At 42.6% G+C, this 23199-nt stretch overlaps 1 protein-coding gene across 1 annotated transcript in view; it reads right to left on the bottom strand.

Annotated features, from left to right (window-relative positions):
- Positions 1-23199, bottom strand: part of TGFBR3 (transforming growth factor beta receptor 3) — a 196519-nt gene that overhangs the window by 28283 nt on the left and 145037 nt on the right. Inside the window, exons 5-12 of the mRNA XM_028087662.1 lie at positions 21959-22142; positions 16855-17023; positions 14807-14954; positions 9656-9845; positions 7641-7975; positions 7087-7239; positions 4680-4820; positions 4313-4471 (exon numbers count right to left, since the gene is read on the bottom strand). Of these exons, the coding sequence (XP_027943463.1) occupies positions 4313-4471; positions 4680-4820; positions 7087-7239; positions 7641-7975; positions 9656-9845; positions 14807-14954; positions 16855-17023; positions 21959-22142 (1479 nt within the window). The remainder of the gene's footprint in view (positions 1-4312; positions 4472-4679; positions 4821-7086; positions 7240-7640; positions 7976-9655; positions 9846-14806; positions 14955-16854; positions 17024-21958; positions 22143-23199) is intronic.

Genomic DNA, 23199 nt, shown 5'->3' with positions numbered 1-23199 from the left:
AAACTGCAGATTCATGTCAAGTCCTGCTTCATAGCAAGCAGGCAGAGCTGGCCTACAGGCTTTGGTGTCCGGGACCGTACAATCTGGTGGCGATCACAAGCCTGGCAAAGTGTCCTAGCTGCTCACAGGTCCAAACCAGGCCTTGCCAAGTACTCTCCCTTCACTCTTTAAGCCCAAGGGTATTTTAAGGGAAATCTAATCTGGAAATGTTTCCAACTCATTATACTTCCCTCTTACAAAACATTTGTATGGGCTCTGTCCAAACCTTGTTAAGGTTCTTTTCTTTAGAAACAGGAAGTGGTGTTTGGCCAAGTATAAACAGAATTCAAACCTCAACTCTCCTGAACGCAGCTAAAATCCCCAGGCCAGAGTGGATTCTCCATTTGGCGACACACGGATCGCTGCGTGAACTGCCTTTCCCCTCATGCTTCATTCCCTGCCTAAACTTAGGATCAAAATAAACATAAACACTTTAGAAATAAAGTTAGTCCTTAACCATAAGCCAATAGCCCCAAAAGCCTTTCAAAAGGCATGGAGATATAAACACACTTTCCATCCTGGGAACCCAGGGGAAACCCCTGACATCGCATGGGGCTCTGAGGACACAGCACTATTTTGAAAGATCCCTCCGCGGTAAGGCCAAGACACTCAGCAATGAAGCTGATTGTCATTATGTCACGCGGCGCTTTAAAGCTCAATCCCTCTGACTGTGAGATAAAGAGTTTCAACCCCATTTTGGAGGAAAAAATGAACATACAGGATAGACGACTCGTTCAAAATCCTACCTGGGAAGCACCGGATAAAACCAAGCCTCAAACCCAGGTCTTCCAACTTCAAGCCCATTTTCTCTTTACTATTTCACTGTAGCCACAGGGTTGATTCAACCAAACCCACCATGTGGCCTTGGGAGAACACCTGGTGGGAAATCTTTCTAGGAAGTAGTGTTTGGGAGTCTGCAAATATTCACACATCATTATTTTGCCAATATTTCTGAAAAATAAGATATTTTATCTGGGAAAGATGGCAAATTACATATATCCTATTACTAAAAAGTACCCTTTAACATGAACTCAGAACCCACAATGCAAACATGTAGACAGAAGAAGAAATGTAAATCTTTTCTCGAATCTCAAAGAAAGCATGTAATGGGAGAAACTCTAAGGTATCCCAAAAAGTTGTTTTAGAGGAAAAAATATTATCAGCAAGTCCTTTAATCTAAAATGCCCTGGGCGGGGGAGGGTGGGCACAGTCAGTTAAGTGGCTGCCTCTTCGTTTCGGTTCAGGTCGTGAGAACGAACCTTGCATCGGACTCTGCGCTGAGCGTGAAGTCTGCTTGGATTCTCTTCCCTCTTTCTCTGCCTCTCCCCCACTCAGATAAATAAATAAATCTTGTAAAAAAATAAAATGGCCTAGAAATGAGTAGTAGAAGGACTACAGGTCTCAGAGGGAGACAAGCCTCAGGAAATTGTGTGGCTCATGGCCTGTGAACTCTGAGCCTCAGCTTCCTCCCATACAGAAGAAGGGCACCAATACCAACTAGAAACAATTATTGTGAGGATCTGTAAAGTCACAATTACCCGCAAACAACACAGTTCCCAGCTAGTCAATACACAACAGCTGTAATCAGCAGTACTATTCTAGATTTAAATTTGGGGGGTTATAAACAGCTCTTTTTAATGCCCCAAGACAAATGAACTAACAGAAAAGCTGCCATGACGTGACCAACTATCACCCAGAGATGACCAAAGACCACGTGGCAAAATCAGTAATGTCTTGGATTAAAGGAAAGGATATGGTCTAGAAGGAACAGGATTCTGGGGGTGTGATAAGGATGGCTGGGAGAAGAAACTTGGTAATAGTTTTCTAGGCCAAACCAATGATTCAGTGAGTTTTACTTAAATAAAAAAATTTTCTTACCAGCATTGGTATCCAAACAGAAACAAAGATTAGGTGTGGCTGCTATTTTATTTTGCAAAATATTTACAGATTCTCGATTTTAGGTGGTTTTTTAAAAAATATTTTATTTATTTATTTGACAGAGAGAGACAGGAAGAGAGGGAACACAAACAGAGGGAGAGGGAGAAGCAGACTCCCCACTGAGCAGAGAGCCCGATGCGGGGCTCGATCCCAGGACACTGGGATCATGACCTGAGCCCAAGGCAGACGCTTAATGACTGAGCCACCCAGGCGCCCCAATTTTAGGTGGTTTTAAACAACTTTAAAATAAAGCTGTTTAAAACATATACCACCCTCCTCAAACTCTCAGTACACCTGATATTTAAAATGGTAGCAAATAGGGGCACCTGGGAGTGGCTCAGTCGTTAAGTGTCTGCCTTCAGCTCAGGTCATGGTCCCAGGATCCTGGGATCGAGCCCCGCATCGGGCTCCCCGCTCAGTGGGGAGCCTGCTTCTCCCTCTGCCTCTCCCCTTGCTTGTGTTCTCTCTCTCTCACTGTGTCTCTCTGTCAAATGAATAAAATCCTTAAAAAAATTAAAATAAATAAATAAATAAAATGGTAGCAAATAGATTCAGTCCATTTCTTTTTCATCATTTCACAATGTCTTTGACTAAATTTAACTATGAAAAATACAGATGATATATGAAAAGATATAAATGTGAAAATAAGGGAAAAAAAGAATTTCAAGTAAGCAGCACTGGGTGGACTGGGGAGAAAAAACCAAAACTCCCAGGGTAGGATACAGGAGGAAGACTGGCCAGTGATTAGCATAGAGCAGCAAAGCCATAAATTAGCAGAGCTGGGTACACATTTGGAAAAGAACAAACTGCAGTTAAGCAGGGCCCCTAAAACCCAGGGCATGACAGAGAGTCACTACCCAAATGCACACAGATGGATTGTGCAGCCAGAAATGCAAGAAGAAAATAATGCTCTTGGATAAGAAGTGATCTATAATTAGGAACAGCATGTAGAAAGCAGTATATTTTCCCCAGTGGAGAAAGAAGGTATACCCAAAGAAAGAGAAGACCTCTCAAAACAGGGAATCAAAAAAGAGGAGAGATCCAGGAAAATGTCTAGAGCCAGTGGGCTCTATCCCAGAATCTGAACAAATGTGAGAGTTATTTATCTTTCTGAAATAGAAATATGTGCTCTGAAGTCACTTTCAACTTATGGAAGCATCCCATTTCGACCCCGTAAGCTTCTCACTCCTCGCCCAGTAAAGTAGAACACTAGCTTGCAGTTTAGCCCCAAAACTAGCTCAGGAGAAGATGATGTTCCTGTAAGACCAGCAGATATCCTAGAATCTAATCTAAACCTGGATATTTGCACTGCTAAGTGGTCATATTTTCTCCTCTTTAAATGGCAATTTGAGGATAAATGATAATAGCATCGAGTGGGCTCTTGAGCCAGACAACCTGAGTATGGACCTACTCTGAACTCCACTAGTTACTGTCTGACCTTAGACAAGTTTGTGCCTCAATTTCCTCACCCCTAAAATGGGGATATCAATAGTCTTGTCTCATCGGACTGCTTTGAAGAGTAAATTACTACAATAATTATAACCAAGTTTGGCATAAAATAAATCTGCAACAAATATTAGCTGTTATTACTTCATTCCTACTACCACTACCTAATATTTTTATAGTTATTCCACAAACTTATGCTATGCATAATCATTACCATTACATATATGGAACAGCTTACTGCATTTATAGATACATTTAGATAATGATCTAAAAAAACCTTAATTTTCATGAGATAGGGTAGCACGCAGCATTTCACTGTGGTACCATGTGAGGTGGTGTGAAGTGTTCCTGGTTAACTCTGACACTGCAACTACTGAACCACTGTTCCAAAAAAGCTAATGACAAGCAAGAACGGGGCTTTATTAGTAGAATTCACACCACTGATTTTTTTATTTTAGTTTATTTATTTGACAGAGAGAGAGTACAAGCGGGGGGAGCTACAGGCAGAGGGAGAAAGGGAGAAGCAGGCTCTCTGCTGAGCAAGGAGCCTGATGCAGGACTCAATCCCAGGACCCTGGGATCATGACCCGAGCCGAAGGCAGACGCTTAACCGACTGAGCCACCCAGGTGCCCCATCACACCACCGATTTTTTAAAAAAGCATTCATCTGTAAAACGCTCTCCCCATGTAGCAAATCCTGCAATGTCTTACTTTGGTCAGAAATCAACCTGGATGCATTTTCTGAGCCAAGCCCTCAAGGAGAGCTGGTTAATGGCCACAGGGAAGAACATGATGAGGTCTTCTGCTGCAGGCACCTTGGCTCTGCCCCAGGAGCTATGACAATTCCGCCCTAACCTAAAAGCCCAAGGCTAATGTCCAGGTCTCATACCTCAACATAAACGTGTCCATTCTCTGCCACGGAGAAGACCCCCTGAGAGGGCACGAGAAAGAGGTCAGTGTTGTACAGCTCCATGTTGAAAGTGATGTTTCTGTTGGGTGGGTCCTGGAAGCTATTGGGATTCCCCACCTGCCGCAGGCTGCAATTAAACTGGGGAAAACAAACAAACAAACAAAACAGAGATAAATCCCAGTCAAATCAAGGATGAAGACCCTGGAACTTTGTAAGCTTTGGTCTTTAAAGAACATCCATTCTCCGCCCGCCTCCCCCCGCCCCCCCCCCCACCCGCTAGTCCCTAACTAGGGCCAACCAAAAAGACAACATTCTCACAAACTACCTGCTGCAAACGAACACGTACCACCACAATTTCAGGTCGGCTGAAGAAGGAGGTATCACCTTCATCCATATCTCCTGGAAATCCATTATCGCCTGACTCCAAATCTTCATAACCATCTGGCCAGCCACTACTATCTCCAGGTGACGGAACCTGTATCACAATCTAAAAGGCAAAGAAAGCACAGTGTTGTTAAGACACCAAATCAATGATTTGGTTCTACCTCACACAAACACCCATGTAATAATTCAGATGCAAACTGAAAATCTGAACTTAAAAAAAACCAACAAAACTCCAAGTTTTCTTAGGATTCTACCTTCAAAGAGATTAAAAATAAAGAGAAACCCAACATACATTCCAATTAAGACTTGAACTAAAATATGCGTTTTTCCTTGTGAAAAATAAGACGTTTCAAACAGTGGGAAAAAACTAGGCACTGAAATAGGGCTGAACGGGGTTGTCAGTAGGCCAGTCTACACTGGAAGGGAGGGGGCTTCTCTTTACATCAAAAATTCTAACAAATACTAAGAGTAAGCTAATTCAAAGAACTTTTCTTATTTGTACCCATCAAGATTTGTATAAAGTGTGAGTTGGAAACTAAGTACCTAATGTTTACTATTGAGCTAGTCTCCTCATCTTTTCTCTGTACTCCTCTATCTTTTCCTCATTTCCTCCCCCATATCTTTGTGTATGGTACAGATGCAGGAAAGAATCATGTTTTTATCTATGACAATCTATCTTAATGTTAGTTGAAATGACTATTCCTAGGTTAGTTCTAGATAACATGTAAAATTCACCTGAGGACCATGACTCCATAAATAAAATCTTAATTTCTTTGCATTTAGAGAATACTCACATTTTTTGTTTGGTTTTATTTCATGGGCTTAGATTTTTGAATATGGTGCAAAACAAAAATATGTATTAAGTCAGAAAATTGCTACAGTTATAATTGGAACAGCTACAATATTCACTGAAGGGAAGAGCATGGGAAGGGAATGTAGGAAAACCACTTCTCCATTCTTTACCAGTTCTGCAGAAAGAAGTATTGATGGAATTGAAGCCAAGTACCCAGGACATTGCTTACCCTACGTATCATCATCATAATATACATACATACACACACACACACACACACACACACACACACCCCATGAGAAGAAAGGGATTTTAAGGGCTTAAGATACACCTTTCTCTTCCGAGGCAAATTTTTGTTTGTTTGTTTGTTTGTTTCACTTAACAGATTACCATAGCCTCTTATTGGTGTTAATTTAGTCATAAATTTAAAATTCCAAAATCAAGTATATCAGTGATATATGCCATTCATTATATCTGGAAAAACTGGATAATGTAAGAAAATTTAGTGTTGGAATTGGCAGGAGGGTGTTCATCATAGAGGTCAAAGGTTAATAAATGATTCCAGTAACAAAGGGAGATTAGCTGGGCCAGCCTGGTGTCAGGGAAAGATTAGTGGATGAGAGGTCAGGAAGCTGGATTCAGTCCTGGCTCTGCCATTAACTAGTTCCTCAAATCTAAGCAAGTCTCTTAATTCCCGGGAGTTCAATTTCCTCACCTGTGAAATGAGGAAGTTGAATGAGATCATCTGAAGGTTCTTTCCAGCTCAAACACTCTATGTCTGAAGAATAATAAACTTGGGTCCATAGGAGAGTCAGTGCCCACGTGAGCCACCCTGACAGAGCACCTGATCTCCAGTCTTTCTTCTGGATGGGTCAAGTGCATCTACTGAAGGGCAGTGGGACGGACATGAATGACAGTCCCACCCACCCTGTCCCATGCCAAAGCTGAACTCGGGGATTTATGAGCCTTATTTTTGCCGTCAAAAGTATAACCTGAACCGCAAAATTAACACTATAAAGTACTTGTGAAATTTCATGTTTCAAATTCTTTTAATATTCACTGCCTAGTGTATATTTCTGCAAGAATTGGCTTAATCTGAAGAAAAAAGATTTAGATGAATGAGCTGACGAGAAGGATTTCTGAAAAGTGTAGGTTAGCTATTGCAGTGGTTATCATTGGGGAAATCTATGTAATCTCGCTTTGGGTAACGTCAAAAGTAGCAAATCTCCTGATTTGCTTCATTGTAAGATCTTTCTCAGAGGTGGAGAGAGACTTAATAATTTCTTGAGAGCCGTTTTCGGATTTCTCTTGGTTCTTTTGTTCATGAGGAAAGGAGATGTCCTCCCATCTCTGGACAAAACTCAAATGAGGCCACAGAGACCATGTAGCTGGTTAGCTCAGTTGTGTAGACTCAGGGTCAAAGTACATCCCATTTTGTTGAGAACTGACGCTTGGCTTTGTTTAGGCCTGGGGTACACGCCCCTGCTCATGGTCATAGAAACTTTAAGGCTAATTTTAAGGTAACACCTGGCAAGGCTGTGGCAAAGGGCCAAGCTTTGTTTTAGAGAACACTCACGGAATTATAGTAAACCACACCATCTGGGGCTGACCGCCGGTGACGAGTACCACAGCCATTCAGGGGAGACTCCAAAATGAAGTGGGTGCCATTCATCTTGGCCTTGCAGGTAGGATCCAACAGGGTGAGCTCCATCCCTGAGTAGCTGTTGGCCTGAAACAACCACCACCAAAGACATAAAGGGGGGGCCCACAGGCAGGTCTGCAGCACACGGGGAGCACGTTTTGCCCAGTCTTCCCATACAGTATTGGTTGCTGGAGGCCTGCGTTTCCCCTCCCTGCTCGCCTCCTCCCAACCTACCAAGGATTGTGTTTGTTGGCCTTGGAAATTCAATACCAAAATATTGACACATGAGGATCTGGAACCCCCCTCAACTGAGAACAACAGGACCCGAGTGAGACTCCCAGCCAAGGGGAAGTGAGTCCATCCAACTGAGAAAACAGTATCAAGTCCCCAGAGTTCAAAAGTGAAAGAAAGAGAAGGAAATAACTAACACACACTGGCGCAAGAGGGAAAAGGAGGTGGCTTTCTCTTCTCTAAGAAATTGCAATGACCTGAAAAGAATCTTTTTCTACAGCCACGATCATCTTCTCATCATCACATCTGACTGACAGGGCAACCTCCATGTTCCCTTGCACCTCCTCGGGCTCTGTGGGATCAGGAAACAGTTGTATGCTGGGGATGACCGGGGCCTTTGGCCGGGGGATCCCATCTTCTCCTCCTTCCTTCTGGCCTCTCCTGGCGATGTCAGGGAAGGGAAAGGGGAAACCTCCATTTCGGCCTCCCCCTCCTCGGATGGGTGGGTTCTCCAGGGCAGGCAGGGCGACAGGGTCCAGCAAGATCCGTAGCTCAGGAGGGATGGTATGGACTTCCTCATCTCTCATTTCCTCTGGTGGTGAAAGAAGAAGGCAAAACATCGTCAGTGTTTGATACCAGGCCACAATCATCATCATTAGACGGAAGAACAAGGGGAACTAGCACAGAATGGGCATGCGTAAAACGACTCTTCACAAGCAATGTGTAAAAGAGATGGGGATCTGGAAGTCTGAATTCTAGTCCTGGTGTTCTTTCTAACTGACTGAGTGGCTTGGGGCCAATGGCTTATTTCTCTGTGTCTTGGTTTTCTAATTTTTAAAATTGAGGTTGGATTAGATCAATAGTTCTCTACTTTGGCTGCACATTAAAATTATTTGGGGAACTGAAAAAAATTCCCTATACCCAGGCTGTACCCCAGGTCAAATAAAAATCAGACTCTCTGGAGTGGAACCTAATCATTAATATGTTTAAAGCTCTCTGTATGGTTCCAATGTACACCCAAGGTCGAGAACCATTGGACTAGATAACTTCTAAGGCTCTACAAGCTATACAAATCTATGATTTGAATAAGAACATTATTGTCCCAATATATTATTGGGCCACTGAAATACCTCCCTTGAATCTAGAGATTCTTTAGAATAATTTCTCTAAGGAATTCTTGAAACAATATTGGCATTTTAAAATTATTCGCCATCTCCTTTCTGCCTACTAAATTCCAACAGCTATCTAGGCATCCTGGCCTTTTAGGACCTAGTCCTGAAAAGAGAAAGTTGCTTAGGCACACTTACTCCTTGAAAGGGAGAGACATATCTCCATATAATTAATGCTCAGTGTTCTGTCCTATTTTCAACAATTTAGGGAAGAAAAATTTTCCCAGTGTTGTCCATATCCAGTCTCAAAGCCAATGCCTGAGGTCAGTCCACCTCAGTGGGAGCAGGAAGTGAAGATAACCAGAGGACATGAACTCTCCTTCAATACTATCTTTTGGAAAAAGATGGCACAGCCGTATGGATCCAAAAGAAATCAGAGCTTTAGAAGGTGTTTAATTTGTACGTGGATAGAAACCTTCACAACTCTTTGAGGTAGGGCCTGTTTTTTCTCCCATATTACTGAGGAGGAACCTGAGGCTCAGAGGTTAAGCAACTTCCCCCTGAAACGGTGAGTAAGTGGCCCGTACTCACACTTGGTAGCAGTACCACTGGGGTAAGGAACAGGTCTGGGGATCAGAAAACTTGGGATTTGAGTCTCGCTAGCTACAAGGCTCTGGAAAAACCTCAAGAACCTGTTAATATTCCATTTTCTGCTCCATCCAACTGGGGTAAGAACTCCTGTGTTCCCTCTGGGTGAGATCGAGAAAGTGCCTGGTGACTACTGTCCTGCAAGATACAGCTTGACCTAGGACTTCTCCCCTGTGGTAGGAGCAGCTGTACCTCAGCTGTAAGTGATTAGTAGGCACTTCTGAGAGAAGAATCCAGGCTAATTTGCTCCTAATGTAATCACAGTGAATTATTTGATCTACAACGAAGTTCTCCAACATGCAATCAACTCTGTTAGTGAGAAATCTGTACCAAAGACCGTTTCCTCAAAATAATCTATCACAATTCTAGATAACCTTAAGCTTTATAGTAGTCAAATGAATCATCAAAATTTACAACAGAACAACAGCACCATATAAGCTGAAATGAGAGTTCCTCATTGGAAAGCCTCATTTGGTGGATATTTTTACTTGAGGAAAAAAAAAAATCACACTTACCATTGTTTTCAAGCTGAAGATGGAATCTGTTAGCCACAGGAGCCACTGTATATGATGTTACTGGACTATAGCCGTTGTCCAAAGCCCACTTGACCAGATTCTCTTGGGTTGAAGGAATGTCATCTCTTATTGATTTGGTCATTATCATGGATCTTTCACTCTCTTTCCCAAAGCCAATACTGTTAGGAGCCTAAAGATAACAGCAAAATTTCACTCATGAGTCTAAAACTAAACAGTGCTTTAAATAAGAATTGAATAGCTGAAACAAACAGATTCTACATATTGTAGATGAAGGAACTATTTATTCTTTTGATCCCTATTTTCCTTGGACTAAGGACACTGGCATGAAAATCTTTAATAGCAGATTAAAAGAAATCTATTCATGCTGTTTGATCATACCATTTGGGTTGCTTATATTGATAAAAATAACCCAATGATCGCTAAGTAGCTACATACTAAGTATACCTAATATGTTACCAGAGTTAGTTTAATGTTTTAAATTATATATGCATACATATCAAACTTTCCCTTATTTTTACTTAAAATGATGTATAAAATATACAGATGTGCATGTTATCCTGCCAAAAATATGTCCCTGCTTCTATCTCCTGTACCCTAGATTTAAATGAAAGAAGTCACAACCTAGTTACTTCACTGTGGAGACCGTCTCATCTTTGTAAACTATTAAATTCCATATGGTGAAATAACCATACTGATATTGCAGTTATAATTTATGATCAATTTAGTGATCCTGTCACTGTATTCATCTGTCAAGTTTATTAACTGTATATGCTTAGATTTTGTCTTTTAAATATTAATTCCTTAATTTGGGTTACTGTCTCTCTAACCAATATTTCATCCCACAATACAAGTTGACTTTCACTTGGTAATTAGTTACAAAATGAATAGTGAATGATAGAAATCCTTCCAAGAAAGGACTGAGTAACCAAGACACGGATGGTAAATTTCCACATCACCTGGCTCCTAGGACAGTGATCTTGTCAGATGCGAGGGAGCTGAATGCTGTAGGGGAGGTGCCAAAACGAAGGCACCACCTTTTCAACAACTGCTCCAACAAGGCTGGCAAGCCCTTCCAGCACGCAGATCAGACCATTTTCATGCCGTATAAAGATCACTTTAATTTCCATGCCCAATTATTTTTTCCTGCATACATGCAGCATTTTTTCCCAAATTCCTCATTTGTTTCCCATTCTATTTGCCCCTAACAGGACTAAATATTAATCCTTTCCCACTGCAAAACCATAGAAGATTCACAGGCTCTAAGCTCTCTTGGCCTCTTTGGTTGTGGGATATTGGCTGAGGACACATATTTTCAATTCAAAGCTCAAAGGCTCTCCCCCAGGGTATTTTTCTGTTACCCAAAGTGCTTCTCCAAAGCTGCGAAGCTGCGTGACTGGCCAGTCACAATCATGCATGCAAAGGAACCATGCTTCGCAGCCATTTGTGAAAAACTCAGTTTCACAGGTTTGGAATCTTCTAGCTCTTACTTTGATTCAGAGAAAACGTCCTGGGGGAAGGAAGGGTTAAAAAAAAAAAAACTAAACTAAGATGAGATAAAGAAGGATCCAATTCGTTCTTAAAACTTAGTTTCTTAGGCGCAGCTTCTAGCCTTTCAAAGCAGCATGTCATTTTGGTTGGCTGGACTTGCAACACTGGCCTAAACAGGACTGCTTGGCCTCATCTGCCCTAGTCTTTTATGTTGTTGGACAGCTGAGAAAATACTGTATTTCCAGAATACTATCATCACAACTGCCACCTGTCTCTTTGGTACCAGTATGGAATGATTTGTTTACACCTTTCCACATTAAATCTAGGAGCTGTCAATACAACTCATATTGATTACACCTCGGGACTTACAAAGCTAGAAATCTATCTACACATTTGTAAAACAGCAAGGCTTGGCAAGTTGGTTCCTTCCCAGCAATGAGCGAATTCCTCACCCTGTATTTCTGGGAGTCCCCAGGCTTTTCCAAGGCTTCAGTGTAGCTACTCCAAATGGGAGTTTTCTGGGGGGGGGGGTGGTCCTCCAAATACCACCACTATGTTTCAGCCACATCTTTGTGAAGGATGGTGAGCTAGGTAGAGTCCAAGCACCTCCCTCCCCCCTTCCCCTCCACTGCCAAACACACACTTGCATCAGAACTGATGGTGGAGGGGGAGAGGTTGGTCAGAGATGTAATGCATATTCCCACTGGGATTAAAACATGTCTTTTCTAAGAACAAGCTGCCTATCATCAACTCTGAAGTGCTGAGGCCATTTGAAATAGTATAACAAAAAATTTCTAGTAAGTTTCCTCCATCCATTCTTTTATGTTTCAGAGGTTCTTCCAAAATGTGATTATGCATGGTCCATAGGGGACCTGAAGAAAGAGCCAGAGCTGGGCATTGCGGATGCTTCTAGTATTCCCGTTCTTGTCCACAGTCCTGCCCTTTGCATCTCTTTGGACCATTCTGTCATTTGGAGGGTGCATTCTGCCCCATGCCCCACCCCCTACAAGCACACACATGCCATTCATGTTTAATGGGGCGCTTCTTTACATTTACCCCATCAAGTTCCTTATAATTCTTTTAGTAGACATTTTGTTTTTCACTTTGTTTAGAGAAGTTGCTCTTATAGACAAATTTTTGAAAAATTGCTTGTGGAAGGAAGATGAACTCCCTTTTTATGGCAAGCATTGTGCTAGAAGCTTTACATATGTTCTTTAATTCTCCTGTAAAATATAAGGAGATGGGCATTATTATTCCCTGATTAGAGAGGGGAACCCTGAGGTGCACAGAAATAGCACGTATGGTGGAGACCACCATGTACACCCAGTGTGGCAAGTGCTTTAGATGAAATACCCAGTAGGCACCTGACAAACGTTTGTTGAATGAGTAAATAAATGAATGAAGGAATGAACGAACTCTACCATACCTCACAAGAACTCTCGAGGTGAGTACTGTCATCATATCCGTTTCGTAGGTGAGGCCACAGACTATCAACTAAGGATTGTCATTCCTCTACCAACTAAGAGGAATGGCAATCAGAAATGGGATTTGATTCCAGCCCTGTCAGGCACCAAAGCCATGGTTCTTGCCACTCTACCAGGCTATCTCTGAAGAAAATACTATGAACAAGGCCACTATAAACCCCATCCCCTTTCTAAGCATGAGTGTATGTTTTTTTAGTAGCAGGTACCTTCCCCTCATAGCACAGGCAGAATTCACATCTGAGACTGGGAGTTAGGAAATCACAAAGCATGAAACGGATTGGGAGAATAAAAAAGAACATCATGCAACATTACCTAATTGTTTAGTAATGTTGTCATGCATTGTCCAAAATTGGCCTGGAACAGGAGTACAGCCAAAGAGGGGAATATAAACAGATCTTGCACTGGGATGAGCAATCTCATTTCTAGCCTTCCTTATTCATATGAAAAGTGAAGGCATTCACAGCGAACTCCAGGAACACATGCTCAGGTACAGAGAGAGCCACTGAAGGGTCAGAGCCGAAAGAACATTTACACAGCTCCAGCAGGGAATTAAAATGTACCGTATGTTTTTGCCTTTCAAAGCATGATTCCCTTTCCTGTTTTTGTTATTCTGAAAATTAAAAACATTTGGTTGGTGTGCCAGGCAGCAAATGCTGTAGACACCCCGGGTCACCAACACCCCTCATGCCATGCCAGGGAAAGCAATCAAAACAGCTCTGACTTCAGAAAATCACGGCTGGGCTTTGTTCTCGACACCAAATTAATGGATCACCCTTACACACGATGGTTTATTTGGATCCTCTCAAAGTTTAAAAAAAAAAAAAAAACCCACAGGAACCAGAAACGATTACTTTAAAATTAAGATGTGTATGCTCGTGGCTTTGCCTGCTGCCTCTGGTGAGTGCTCATGCATGATGGTACCTAGGGGAGCAGCGGCTTTGTTCACTGCTGTATCACACTTAAGGATAAATAACACCCAAACCAAAGGCATCCCTCCCCCCCAAATACTGAAAACATAAAATCCTCTCCAATTGATACAATGCAGGTACTGAAAAAGGAATCAGACACAATTTTTTAAAAAGACAATGCACAAAAACTGAAATCTATAAAAGAGATGCTAAGATAGTTATATTCCTGAAAATGAAGAGGGGGAGTTTTCCTTTAACTTTCAATGTAATTTGTGCAATATTCTGTCAAACAGTTATCTTCCTAAAAATATTTGAAAAAGATTTATTTTGGGGCACCTGGGTGGTGCAGTTGGTTAAGCGTCCGACTCTTGGTTTCAGCTCAGGCCATGATGCCGGGGTTGTGGGATCGAGCCCCGTGTCAGGCTCCTCACTTAATACGGAGTCTGCTTGAGATTCTCTCTCCTCTCCTTCTAAGCTTTCCCCCACTCTCTCTCTCAAATAAAGAAATAAATCTTTAAAAAAATTTATTTTACTGAATTTCAACATTCGACTTCTCAGGAGATTAGCTGCTGTTTGCCTATCACACCAACCAATTAAACTTCTTAAGTATATTTCCTTCATGAAAATAATGCTTAGGGAATAGGCTGGGGGTACTTTTCCTGTATCATTTCACTAACCTCTCCGTTACTGTGATTCTTTTATCAGTGTTTCTCTCTCAGAAGTTAGAAGAAGCAAAAAGACACGCCAATAGCATGTACTTATCTCAAAAAGAAAAGTCAACAGTATGAGCTGGGGTCAGCCCAATTTTCCACACCTTCCCTAAATACCTCACCCCAAAGTAAGAGCTGATATTCAGTACCACGACACTGAGGCCCTTACAGGACTGTCAGCCATGAAAGGCCCCATTATGCAAGTTATTCTACACTTACTCTGACTGGAAACTACACTCATACACGTCAGGAATTTCACAAATGAGGCAACAGGGTCCAGAGAGGTTAAGGGACTCGCCCAAGGTCACCGTTTTTAAATGGCAGAGTCTGGACTCACATCTCGATCTTGACCCCAGAGGCCACGCTTTTAACCACCACACTGTCTGCCCTTATCAGGAGAAACCAAGGAGCAGCCTATTTCACAAAGTGAAAAACAACAGAGAGAGCTCAGAGAAGCAGAAACTTCACAAAAATAACACACATAAGCACAGCTTAAATTGCTGCCATGCATCAAAACAAAGAAATGCTCGACCAACTTACAACAACTTTCAGGTTTCCCTTAACATCAAAAGACTTGATCACCCAGTTGACAGACTTTTTGCACTTCAAGATCAGGATGAGATTTTTGACCACCTCAAGGTCCTTTTGAGAAGGTCTTATGTCAATTATTATGTCCACCTGGAAAGCACTGTGAATGGAAAACAAAGGCAAAGTTAGGACCCAAATGCCAGAAAGTTGCAACTCTCTCCTCTCTTCCAAGTCTTCATGTTTCCAGTGTCTGGCCAGTTGATTAAAAAGCTGGACTTGATCCCAGGCAAATGACATGTGCAAAACAGATTGTTAGTGCACACAAAACAAAATGGTTTTACATAACAATAGACAAATATGCCTGCTGATAATTGGACACTAAAATTTTTCTCCTTCTTTAGGAAAAAAAAAAAAAAAGATGGTTACTTAATGCATCCACTGTTTGAAATGGACTTGGGCAACCAGAGTTGTTTACTTTTAAAGCAGAATTGTTGCTTTTCAACCTTCAACACCTTCAATGTGTAACTTTCCAATTTCCTATATGCTCAAAATCCTTCAAAACCAGAAATTTAAGTGCCAGTTTGGTAAGGAAGGTGGCAGGGAGGAGGGAGGCCTGGTAATAAAAACAAAACAAACAAACAAACAAACAAAAAAACCAAACTAGGACACTTCAGATAAAATAAGTGAAAGGCTAGAAAATTTGACTTATATAAGGTTTGCTTAAGCCATTAACATTAGCTACAGAATCATATCTGTATTTACTTTCCCAAACTTCTGGATATACAGTTATTAAAATAAAGAAAACAGATGGCCAACCAAGTGATTACTGGAAAATTGATGAACACAACCCAAACTTCTAAGAATTCAGTATAAAAGAGATTTTTTTTAACCAAACAATAACATTTCTGTCATTCTGAATTTAAAGGAAAGTATTTCTTTCCATTTGGTTTTACACACTTGTAAAGCATATGATGAATGATATACTCAAATGAAGCCTAAGGCTTAATATCTAAGCACATTTGCCAGATTGCTTCTATTCCTGTTCTCTTTTAAATTTTCCACAAAATTCTTCATGTGGGACCGAATGGAATCTTCCCAAAACTGATGTGTAGTTTATTCATTTTGAAAGCAAAATTTGATTAGAATTTTAACTTTGAAATCCCTCTACAGTATAAATTTACATTTTAAGTCACTAGTCCACAGGAATGCAGGCTAAAGTGGGAGAAAGAGCCACTTTTCCTCTTTTATTCTCTTTTTTAATTCCCTAATCATTCTTGACGGGGAGAGTTAAATTTTTAGTCCTGGGGCAAGAAGCTGAGGGTAGAAGAAGGAGAAAAAGAACACAAGCGAGAGGCAGGTTGTATCTAATGGCTCTCTGGTGTGTCACCATGAAGGGTCACACCTACACACACACACACACACACACACAAAGCTTTAAAGTCTGAGTGCAAATATGCTACTAGAACACTAGGAACAGAATTTTATTAAAAACAGAATGTTATTAAAATTATAATTATGTTAATAAGGCATGTAATTATTTTTTATCAGGGATAACCTCAAAGGAGACATCAGTGTCCAGAAGTTCAGAAGAGGCTTCAGAAACTTATCTAGAATATAGGGGATCTAGAGACAGATGAAGAAAATAAAATACACCATTGGTGCCTTCACTCCCTTTTTCAAAACTTCTGTTAATTCACCCAAAGCATCTAACCTTCTACACAAGAAGGGTTGTACCTCTCTCTGCCTCAAGTCAGTAAAGATCTTTATTTTCATCTCTCTCTCTTTTTTAAGATTTTATTTACTTATTTATTTGAGAGAGAGAGAGCAAGCGGGGGGAGGGGTAAGGGGAGAGGGAGAGACTCTCAAGCACACTCTGCGCTGAGCCAGGAGCCCTACACGGGGCTCAATGTCATGACCGGGAGACCATGACCTGAGCAGAAACCAAGAGTTGGACGCTTAATTGACTGCACCATCCAGGCACCTCTTTCATCTCCTCTCAGTTCAAAACACACACACACACACACACACACACACACACAATCACAATCACACTCACTTACCTGTAGGGGTTAGAGTTGGGGGTAATTAACTCAATGATGTGTACTTCCTTATCCTGGGGCTGGCTGGATATCACACAACCCTCTGCTGCTTTGGGCTGAAGGTACTCAGCAAGGTAATTGAGCGAGAGAAAATTCTTCCCTATGTTGCACGTGGGAGGGAACACTTGATCTGAAAGTCAAGAAGCCCAGGACAATCCGTCAAACGGCTGAGCTATGTGGTAACTAGAATCGAAGGGAAGAAGGCGACAGTGACACTGAGCAGGTTCAGGACCCAGGGAACCACAAGCCCTAGGAAGTGCCTTAGAACTCCTCAGCCATGGTGCTGAAATGCCTCCCATATCGTCACCAGTGACCTCCTACTGACCAACTCTATTGGCCTCTTTGGGTCTAAAGCTTGTCCTTTCCTGTTCTCTGTGACACTGCTTTGTCTTCGTCCACTTCCTCTGACCTATCTCTCGTCCCTCTCCCTGGCTCCTCCTCCTCTGCCCATTCGTTAAACACCAGCAATCCTCAATCTTCAGTGCACACCAGAATTCACCCATTCGGGACCCCACCCCAGAGATTCTGATTTGGAAGACCTGGGGTGGGGGTGGGGGATGCCTAGGAAGCTTTCTTTTTGAAGAGCTCCATAGTTGATTCTGATACAAAACCAAGGCTAAGAACCCTGTTCCTTCCTCAATCCCCGTTTCATCTCACGTTCTTCCCAGATGATCTCCATCACTCCCAGGGCTTCAACCTGCCCCTTGATCATCACTCTCTTTTCTGAGCTCCAGACTTGTGTTGTCTTCTGTCTACCAAGCACATAAAATCCAATAGGTAGTTCACAGCCTGCATATGCGCTCCTGAAATCATGATCTATCCTATTCCCCAGACATGCTCCTCCTTGGATATGTGTTCATTCCTATTCCCCAGACATGCTCCTCCTTGGATATGTGTTCATTCCTATTCCCCAGACATGCTCCTCCTTGGATATGTGTTCATTCCTATTCCCCAGACATGCTCCTCCTTGGATATGTGTTCTTTCCTATTCCCCAGATATGCTCCTCCTTGGATATTTGTTATTTCCTATTCCCCAGACATGCTCCTCCTTGGATATGTGTTCTTTCCTATTCCCCAGATATGCTCCTCCTTGGATATTTGTTATTTCCTATTCCCCAGACATGCTCCTCCTTGGATATGTGTTCATTCCTATTCCCCAGACATGCTCCTCCTTGGATATTTGTTATTTCCTATTCCCCAGATATGCTCCTCCTTGGATATTTGTTCATTCCTATTCCCCAGATAGGCTCCTCCTTGGATATTTGTTATTTCCTATTCCCCAGACAGGCTCCTCCTTGGATATTTGTTCATTCCTATTCCCCAGATATGCTCCTCCTTGGATATTTGTTATTTCAATTAATAGGAGAACCAACCACCTAATTAATTCTCTGGCCTGCTAGTGAGAATTAGTCATTCCCTCATATTTATTCACCACAACACTACAGATCTAAAGACTGAAGGAAGGAGTTTGGGGTAAACAGTGAGGGCAGACTTTCACTCTTTCTCACAATCTTGACGCAGATGACTAACACTTTGGTAATACTTTACATTTTACAAGGTGCTTTCACAAACATCATCTCATTGTGCTGAGGGCTGCTCATCACCTCCACCAGGGAAAGTGATACAAGTACCGAGAGTCTGAAGATACTCCCGTTTACACATGCCGTTTACACAGCACTGCGCTTGATGGGATTTCCAGCCAGTGGTTTAAATGTTTAAACATAACTTGAAAATGCTGGCTGTGTAACAGCTGGGACCAGTGTCAAGGAAGTTCTAGGTGTAGCAAACTTTTTTTCAGAAGGGGTAATTAATCAGAGCCCTGGCACGTTAATGAAACAACCTTCTGCCTCTTTCATTGAACAGACGGGATGCTGGGGTTCAAATTCATGTGCAAGTGTCACTCAGGAGAGAGGGATCAGCCCAGGAGGTCCCCAGATTGGGTTGATGCTGCCCTGCTCCCAACCCCCACCAAGCCTGCATCACCTCCCTCGTGCCGAAGTCTACAGCGCACATGGAGGCATCCTGGCTCTGGGCACCCTGGCGCCCTCACCACCAGGTCAAGACCAGAGGGGACCAGAGGAGCTCACGAGGCCCCGGCATGCAGGCTCTTCACCCTGCGTTCTTCCCTACAGACACCCTCAGAGAGAAGAGGCTGGGGCTCCACTGACTCCGGCGGCTGGAGCAGCCTCCCCCGCCTCCCCACATCTGCTGAGGGTTTTGCCAGATGAACAGATGAGGAATGCACACTGTGCAGCTGCAGGCCTGCGGATGCCTCCCCCAGATCACAGGATGGAAAATGATACCGGGGTGGCAAGACTGCAACGGAATCAAGAATCAGAGGGGGCGTGTACGGGTCGCAGAAAAGCTAGTTTGGAACTCAAAGTACTAGAACCCTCTCGGGACGCTGGCCTGCAGATCCGTCCAGTTCACAGGTGTGCCTGGTTTGCATCTGGTGTAGAGTAGGCACATGGTGTAGGTTTCCTGAATTGACACACAATGATGTGAGATTTGAGACAAATAACAAAAAACTCACCCACGTTGTGACTAGGAAATGTTTAAAAGTTGCCGGTATTAAGGGTTGGTCCCAGATGCCATTGTCACTAAGTTGAATAAGCTGATCACTCTCTGTTGTGTACACATGTGTGCGTATGAGTTCTTTTTCCCCCAAACGACCTTCCGCACGCCTGGCATCAAAACTTACACCAACTGCCAAGTAGAAAGGAAACCACAAAGGGGAATCCCCGCATAGAAACCTGGCAAGTTTTTTGGGGAAAAAAGTCACATGCTTACTTGTATTTTAGGAAAGGACTGACAAATGACTTTGCAACCTAGAATGATAGACTCAGGAAACATGGTGGGTAATGCAAACTCCTCATTTTCTTGCTGTGGAAACTGAGGCATAGGTGGCAAATCAGAGGGTTGCTTGAAGTCTCACAGTTAACGAGACTGGTTGGGATAAGAACTGAAACTCCTTGATTCTTCCACTCTAGGTATGCAGGTTAGAGTAGCAGTTCTCTAATGTTAGCACGTATCTGAATCACCAGGAATGCTTGTTAAAACACAGGTGGCTAGACCCCACCCCCAGAGTTTTCAGTCCAGTTAGTCTTGGACGGGCCCAAGAATTGGCATTTCTAATAAGTTCCCAGGTGATGAGGATGCTGCTGGGGCGGGAACCATATTTGAGAGCCACTGGGGATACAGCAAGAGGAGGCTCATGGGCTGGGATCCCTGGACTCAAGCAAGGTGGAGACAAGTCACGTTCTGGGAAGCTGGCTGATGAGTCCTGCTCAGTGGAGCCTGATCCATGGTGATAGATGACATCACCTCGTGGTCCACCAACCTAACCAAGGACCCTCATTTCTCCCAACGGCTCTTCTCCATGCTACCAGTGACTCGTACCCAATTGGTGGCTGGAATCAAGTTTCAGGGGCTCCAAAGGTGTTATCAAGGAGTCATCAGCTTTTACTGGACTGGACACCAGGTCCTTTAAGTTCTTCCCTGGCTCAGCGTGTGGCCCTGGGGACGTCACTAAACTCCTCACTCTCAAGGCAGGCGACGACTGCACATGGAAGTTCATGCACTGTCAAGAGAACAGCTCAACATTCTAAGTGTTACTGTAACACATTTTCTTATTCTAACAAATTCTGGGGGGCAAAGGGTGAGTAATCAGCATTCTTTTATGCTACTAGAGTTCTCCTTCAGAAATGCAGACCACTGGCAGGGCTTAGAATCTTTGTTAAAAAGGTTTTTCATTTTGTTCCAATGGGACTTGACTTCTATTATAAGCTACCTGACCACCCTCAGAGTCCAGTAACAAACTTCAACTTTTTGAGTCCAACACTCATCTAAAACTCTTCTCTTTACTCTGCAAAACAAGTCTTTCCATCCAGGTGCCTGCTTGCATTTTTAGGTTGCGCTTACTTGGCTAAGACTTAATATACGGCATCAGAAAACAAGCATTAGGCTCAAGAGTCAGGAAACCTGGGTTTGAATTCTGGCTTCGCCCCTTGCTAATAATGTGGATTTGAGCACGCTAGCTTCACCCACCACTAACTCCTCTGTAAAATGGTGGAAATAACGGTTTCCCCCTAGGACTGCCGGCGAGGTTAAGTGGGGTCCATGGGAAAAGCACCCGATGTGGCCTCTGCACACAGCACACATTCCAGCATCAGGGTCTGTCTTTCCTGCACCTGTCACACAGCCCAGGTATAAGAATGGGCCGAGAGCAAGCATTCAACAGCCCATGCTGTGTTGTCATGCTGCCTGTGTTAGAGGTGCCAAGTGCTGCAGAATTCAACAGAAAGCAGATGGACGCTGCCGATGTGAAATGCAGTTTTCACCTAATCACCTGACTATGACAAGAACTCATTCACAAGAGTTGTTATTTCTAGTAACTTAGGGGGGCTCCAAATATACTCAACTAAAAATAATGATGAAAGAAGTTATTTTTAAAAATGGGCCTTCAAGCTGAGTGATCAGATATATATATCCTTCTGCAAGGCAAGGAAATTAAAATGGGCCATCTCTGATCAAGGCCACACAGTTCCGTTCTCCAATAATTTTGTCCTTGTCATGGGTATTAAAATATATTCAAACACTTTTCCTCTGCTATTGTCCAAAATCTAACTGATGTTTCAAGACCATAAACTAACACTGGCTTCCAATGTTTGCAGGTTAATAGGGAAAGGGATGCCCTAACTGTTGACTCATTCTGGCAACTCTTCGTTCTTTCCATTAGCGATCACCTCCTTTCCCCCACCTCAGATTCTCACCCTTCCCTTACTCTGACTTCTGTGCATGCGTGTCTTCTAAACCCTACACCACAACCTCCTCCTCTGTCAACCATGCTACTCCCCATTTCCTGCTTGGCTGTTACCAGGCCTATTTCCTCCGAAGGAAAAAGGGAAGGAACGAGCATGAGGGGAGCAGGCCCAATGATCTCCTGGGTCCCTGCCAGCTCCAACATTCTGTAATTCTATGATTCTTTGCCCTAACCACCTGCTCTCTGAAAAGAAAACAACTGATGTCATAAATCAGTCATTAATTGAAACCACATAAAATTTACCTTCTCCCACTTTAATATAAATGTTTCTTGCTATCTTGAGTTCAGTGAATGAAGTGACTGCTCCGTACTCCTTTCGAGCCCAATTTAACAGATGTTCGTTTCCATGGGGGAAGCTCCTTTCTTCTGTTTCTGCTGACAAGGAGAAGTTTCCTGATGAAAATTGGACCGTGGAACCCTGAGACACCTAGAGGAAATAGAATAGAATAGAGGAACATACATATTTAATGTGGTGCAGTCACTGGGAGCTGAATCTTAATTACAGAAGGCACTTATCAACCAATGGGTATTTGTCAGTCCAACCTCTTCGCTCTGTTATACAGGCAGATCATCTTATTTCAGCAGCTGATTCAAGAAACAGTCCCAGGGCTACTTCTCCCAGAAAACAACAAAACTATCAATGATGCAGGATGTACGTAAGAATTTTCAAAGAACTCTGTGATGAGAGACTGCAGAGTGCGTTGCGAATTATCATTGCTGTTTTTTTCTGATATCTAAATTGAAGTAATTTCAGGTAATGCATTTCAAGTCGAGCAGAAAGTCTTGGTGAGTATTGTCATGGGCTTGTAGTGGGCTTCAAGATCCCGGACAAGCAAGCCAAAGTCCCAGTAGCAAGTAAACTTGACTTCTAGGTCTCCCAGGACCATAGCATCTACCGACAGTCACCACCACGGAGACACCGCAAGAATCCCCCTTTGGTTTATGTTCTCCTGGACACGGAGATAAAAAGAATGACTGGAGACTGCCAGTCTTCTACCACATTACACTGCTTCCTGGAAGAAAGATGCATGTATGTTACCGTTTATTTTGTAAGACCCTCAAATACCCACAGATAATGAAGTCAAGAGGCTGTTAGACTGATCCTCATAAAACTTTCAGGATGATTTATGCAAGTGCCACATTCTTGCTCGATGTATTTAGACAATTGCTGACCCAGCACATCATGGTATATATAATTAACACATACAAAGGAGGAAAATTATCATCTTGTTGCTGCACTGTAATCAAATTTAGTTGGTGAAAATATGCATGTCATCTTAATTGGCTAGCTTTTGCAAAAATAACTGATTTTATGAATATCAGGGTGAAACCTCAAATTGTCAGCAAAAAGGTTCATAAATTCCTAAGTCACACAACTATAAATGTATTAAATTTCACATTAACAATTTACCACTAACAAAAAGCAAAATAGTGTCTGAAGGGGTTATAAATAACCAGACAAAAAGCAGGTTGAGAACACAGAT

This window comes from Eumetopias jubatus, unplaced genomic scaffold (genome assembly GCF_037043125.1).
Source record: "Eumetopias jubatus isolate StellerSeaLion01/CBP00866 unplaced genomic scaffold, mEumJub1_p1.0 scaffold_4, whole genome shotgun sequence".
Lineage (NCBI taxonomy): Eukaryota > Metazoa > Chordata > Mammalia > Carnivora > Otariidae > Eumetopias > Eumetopias jubatus.
This window is presented reverse-complemented; position numbering and strand designations above follow the sequence as displayed.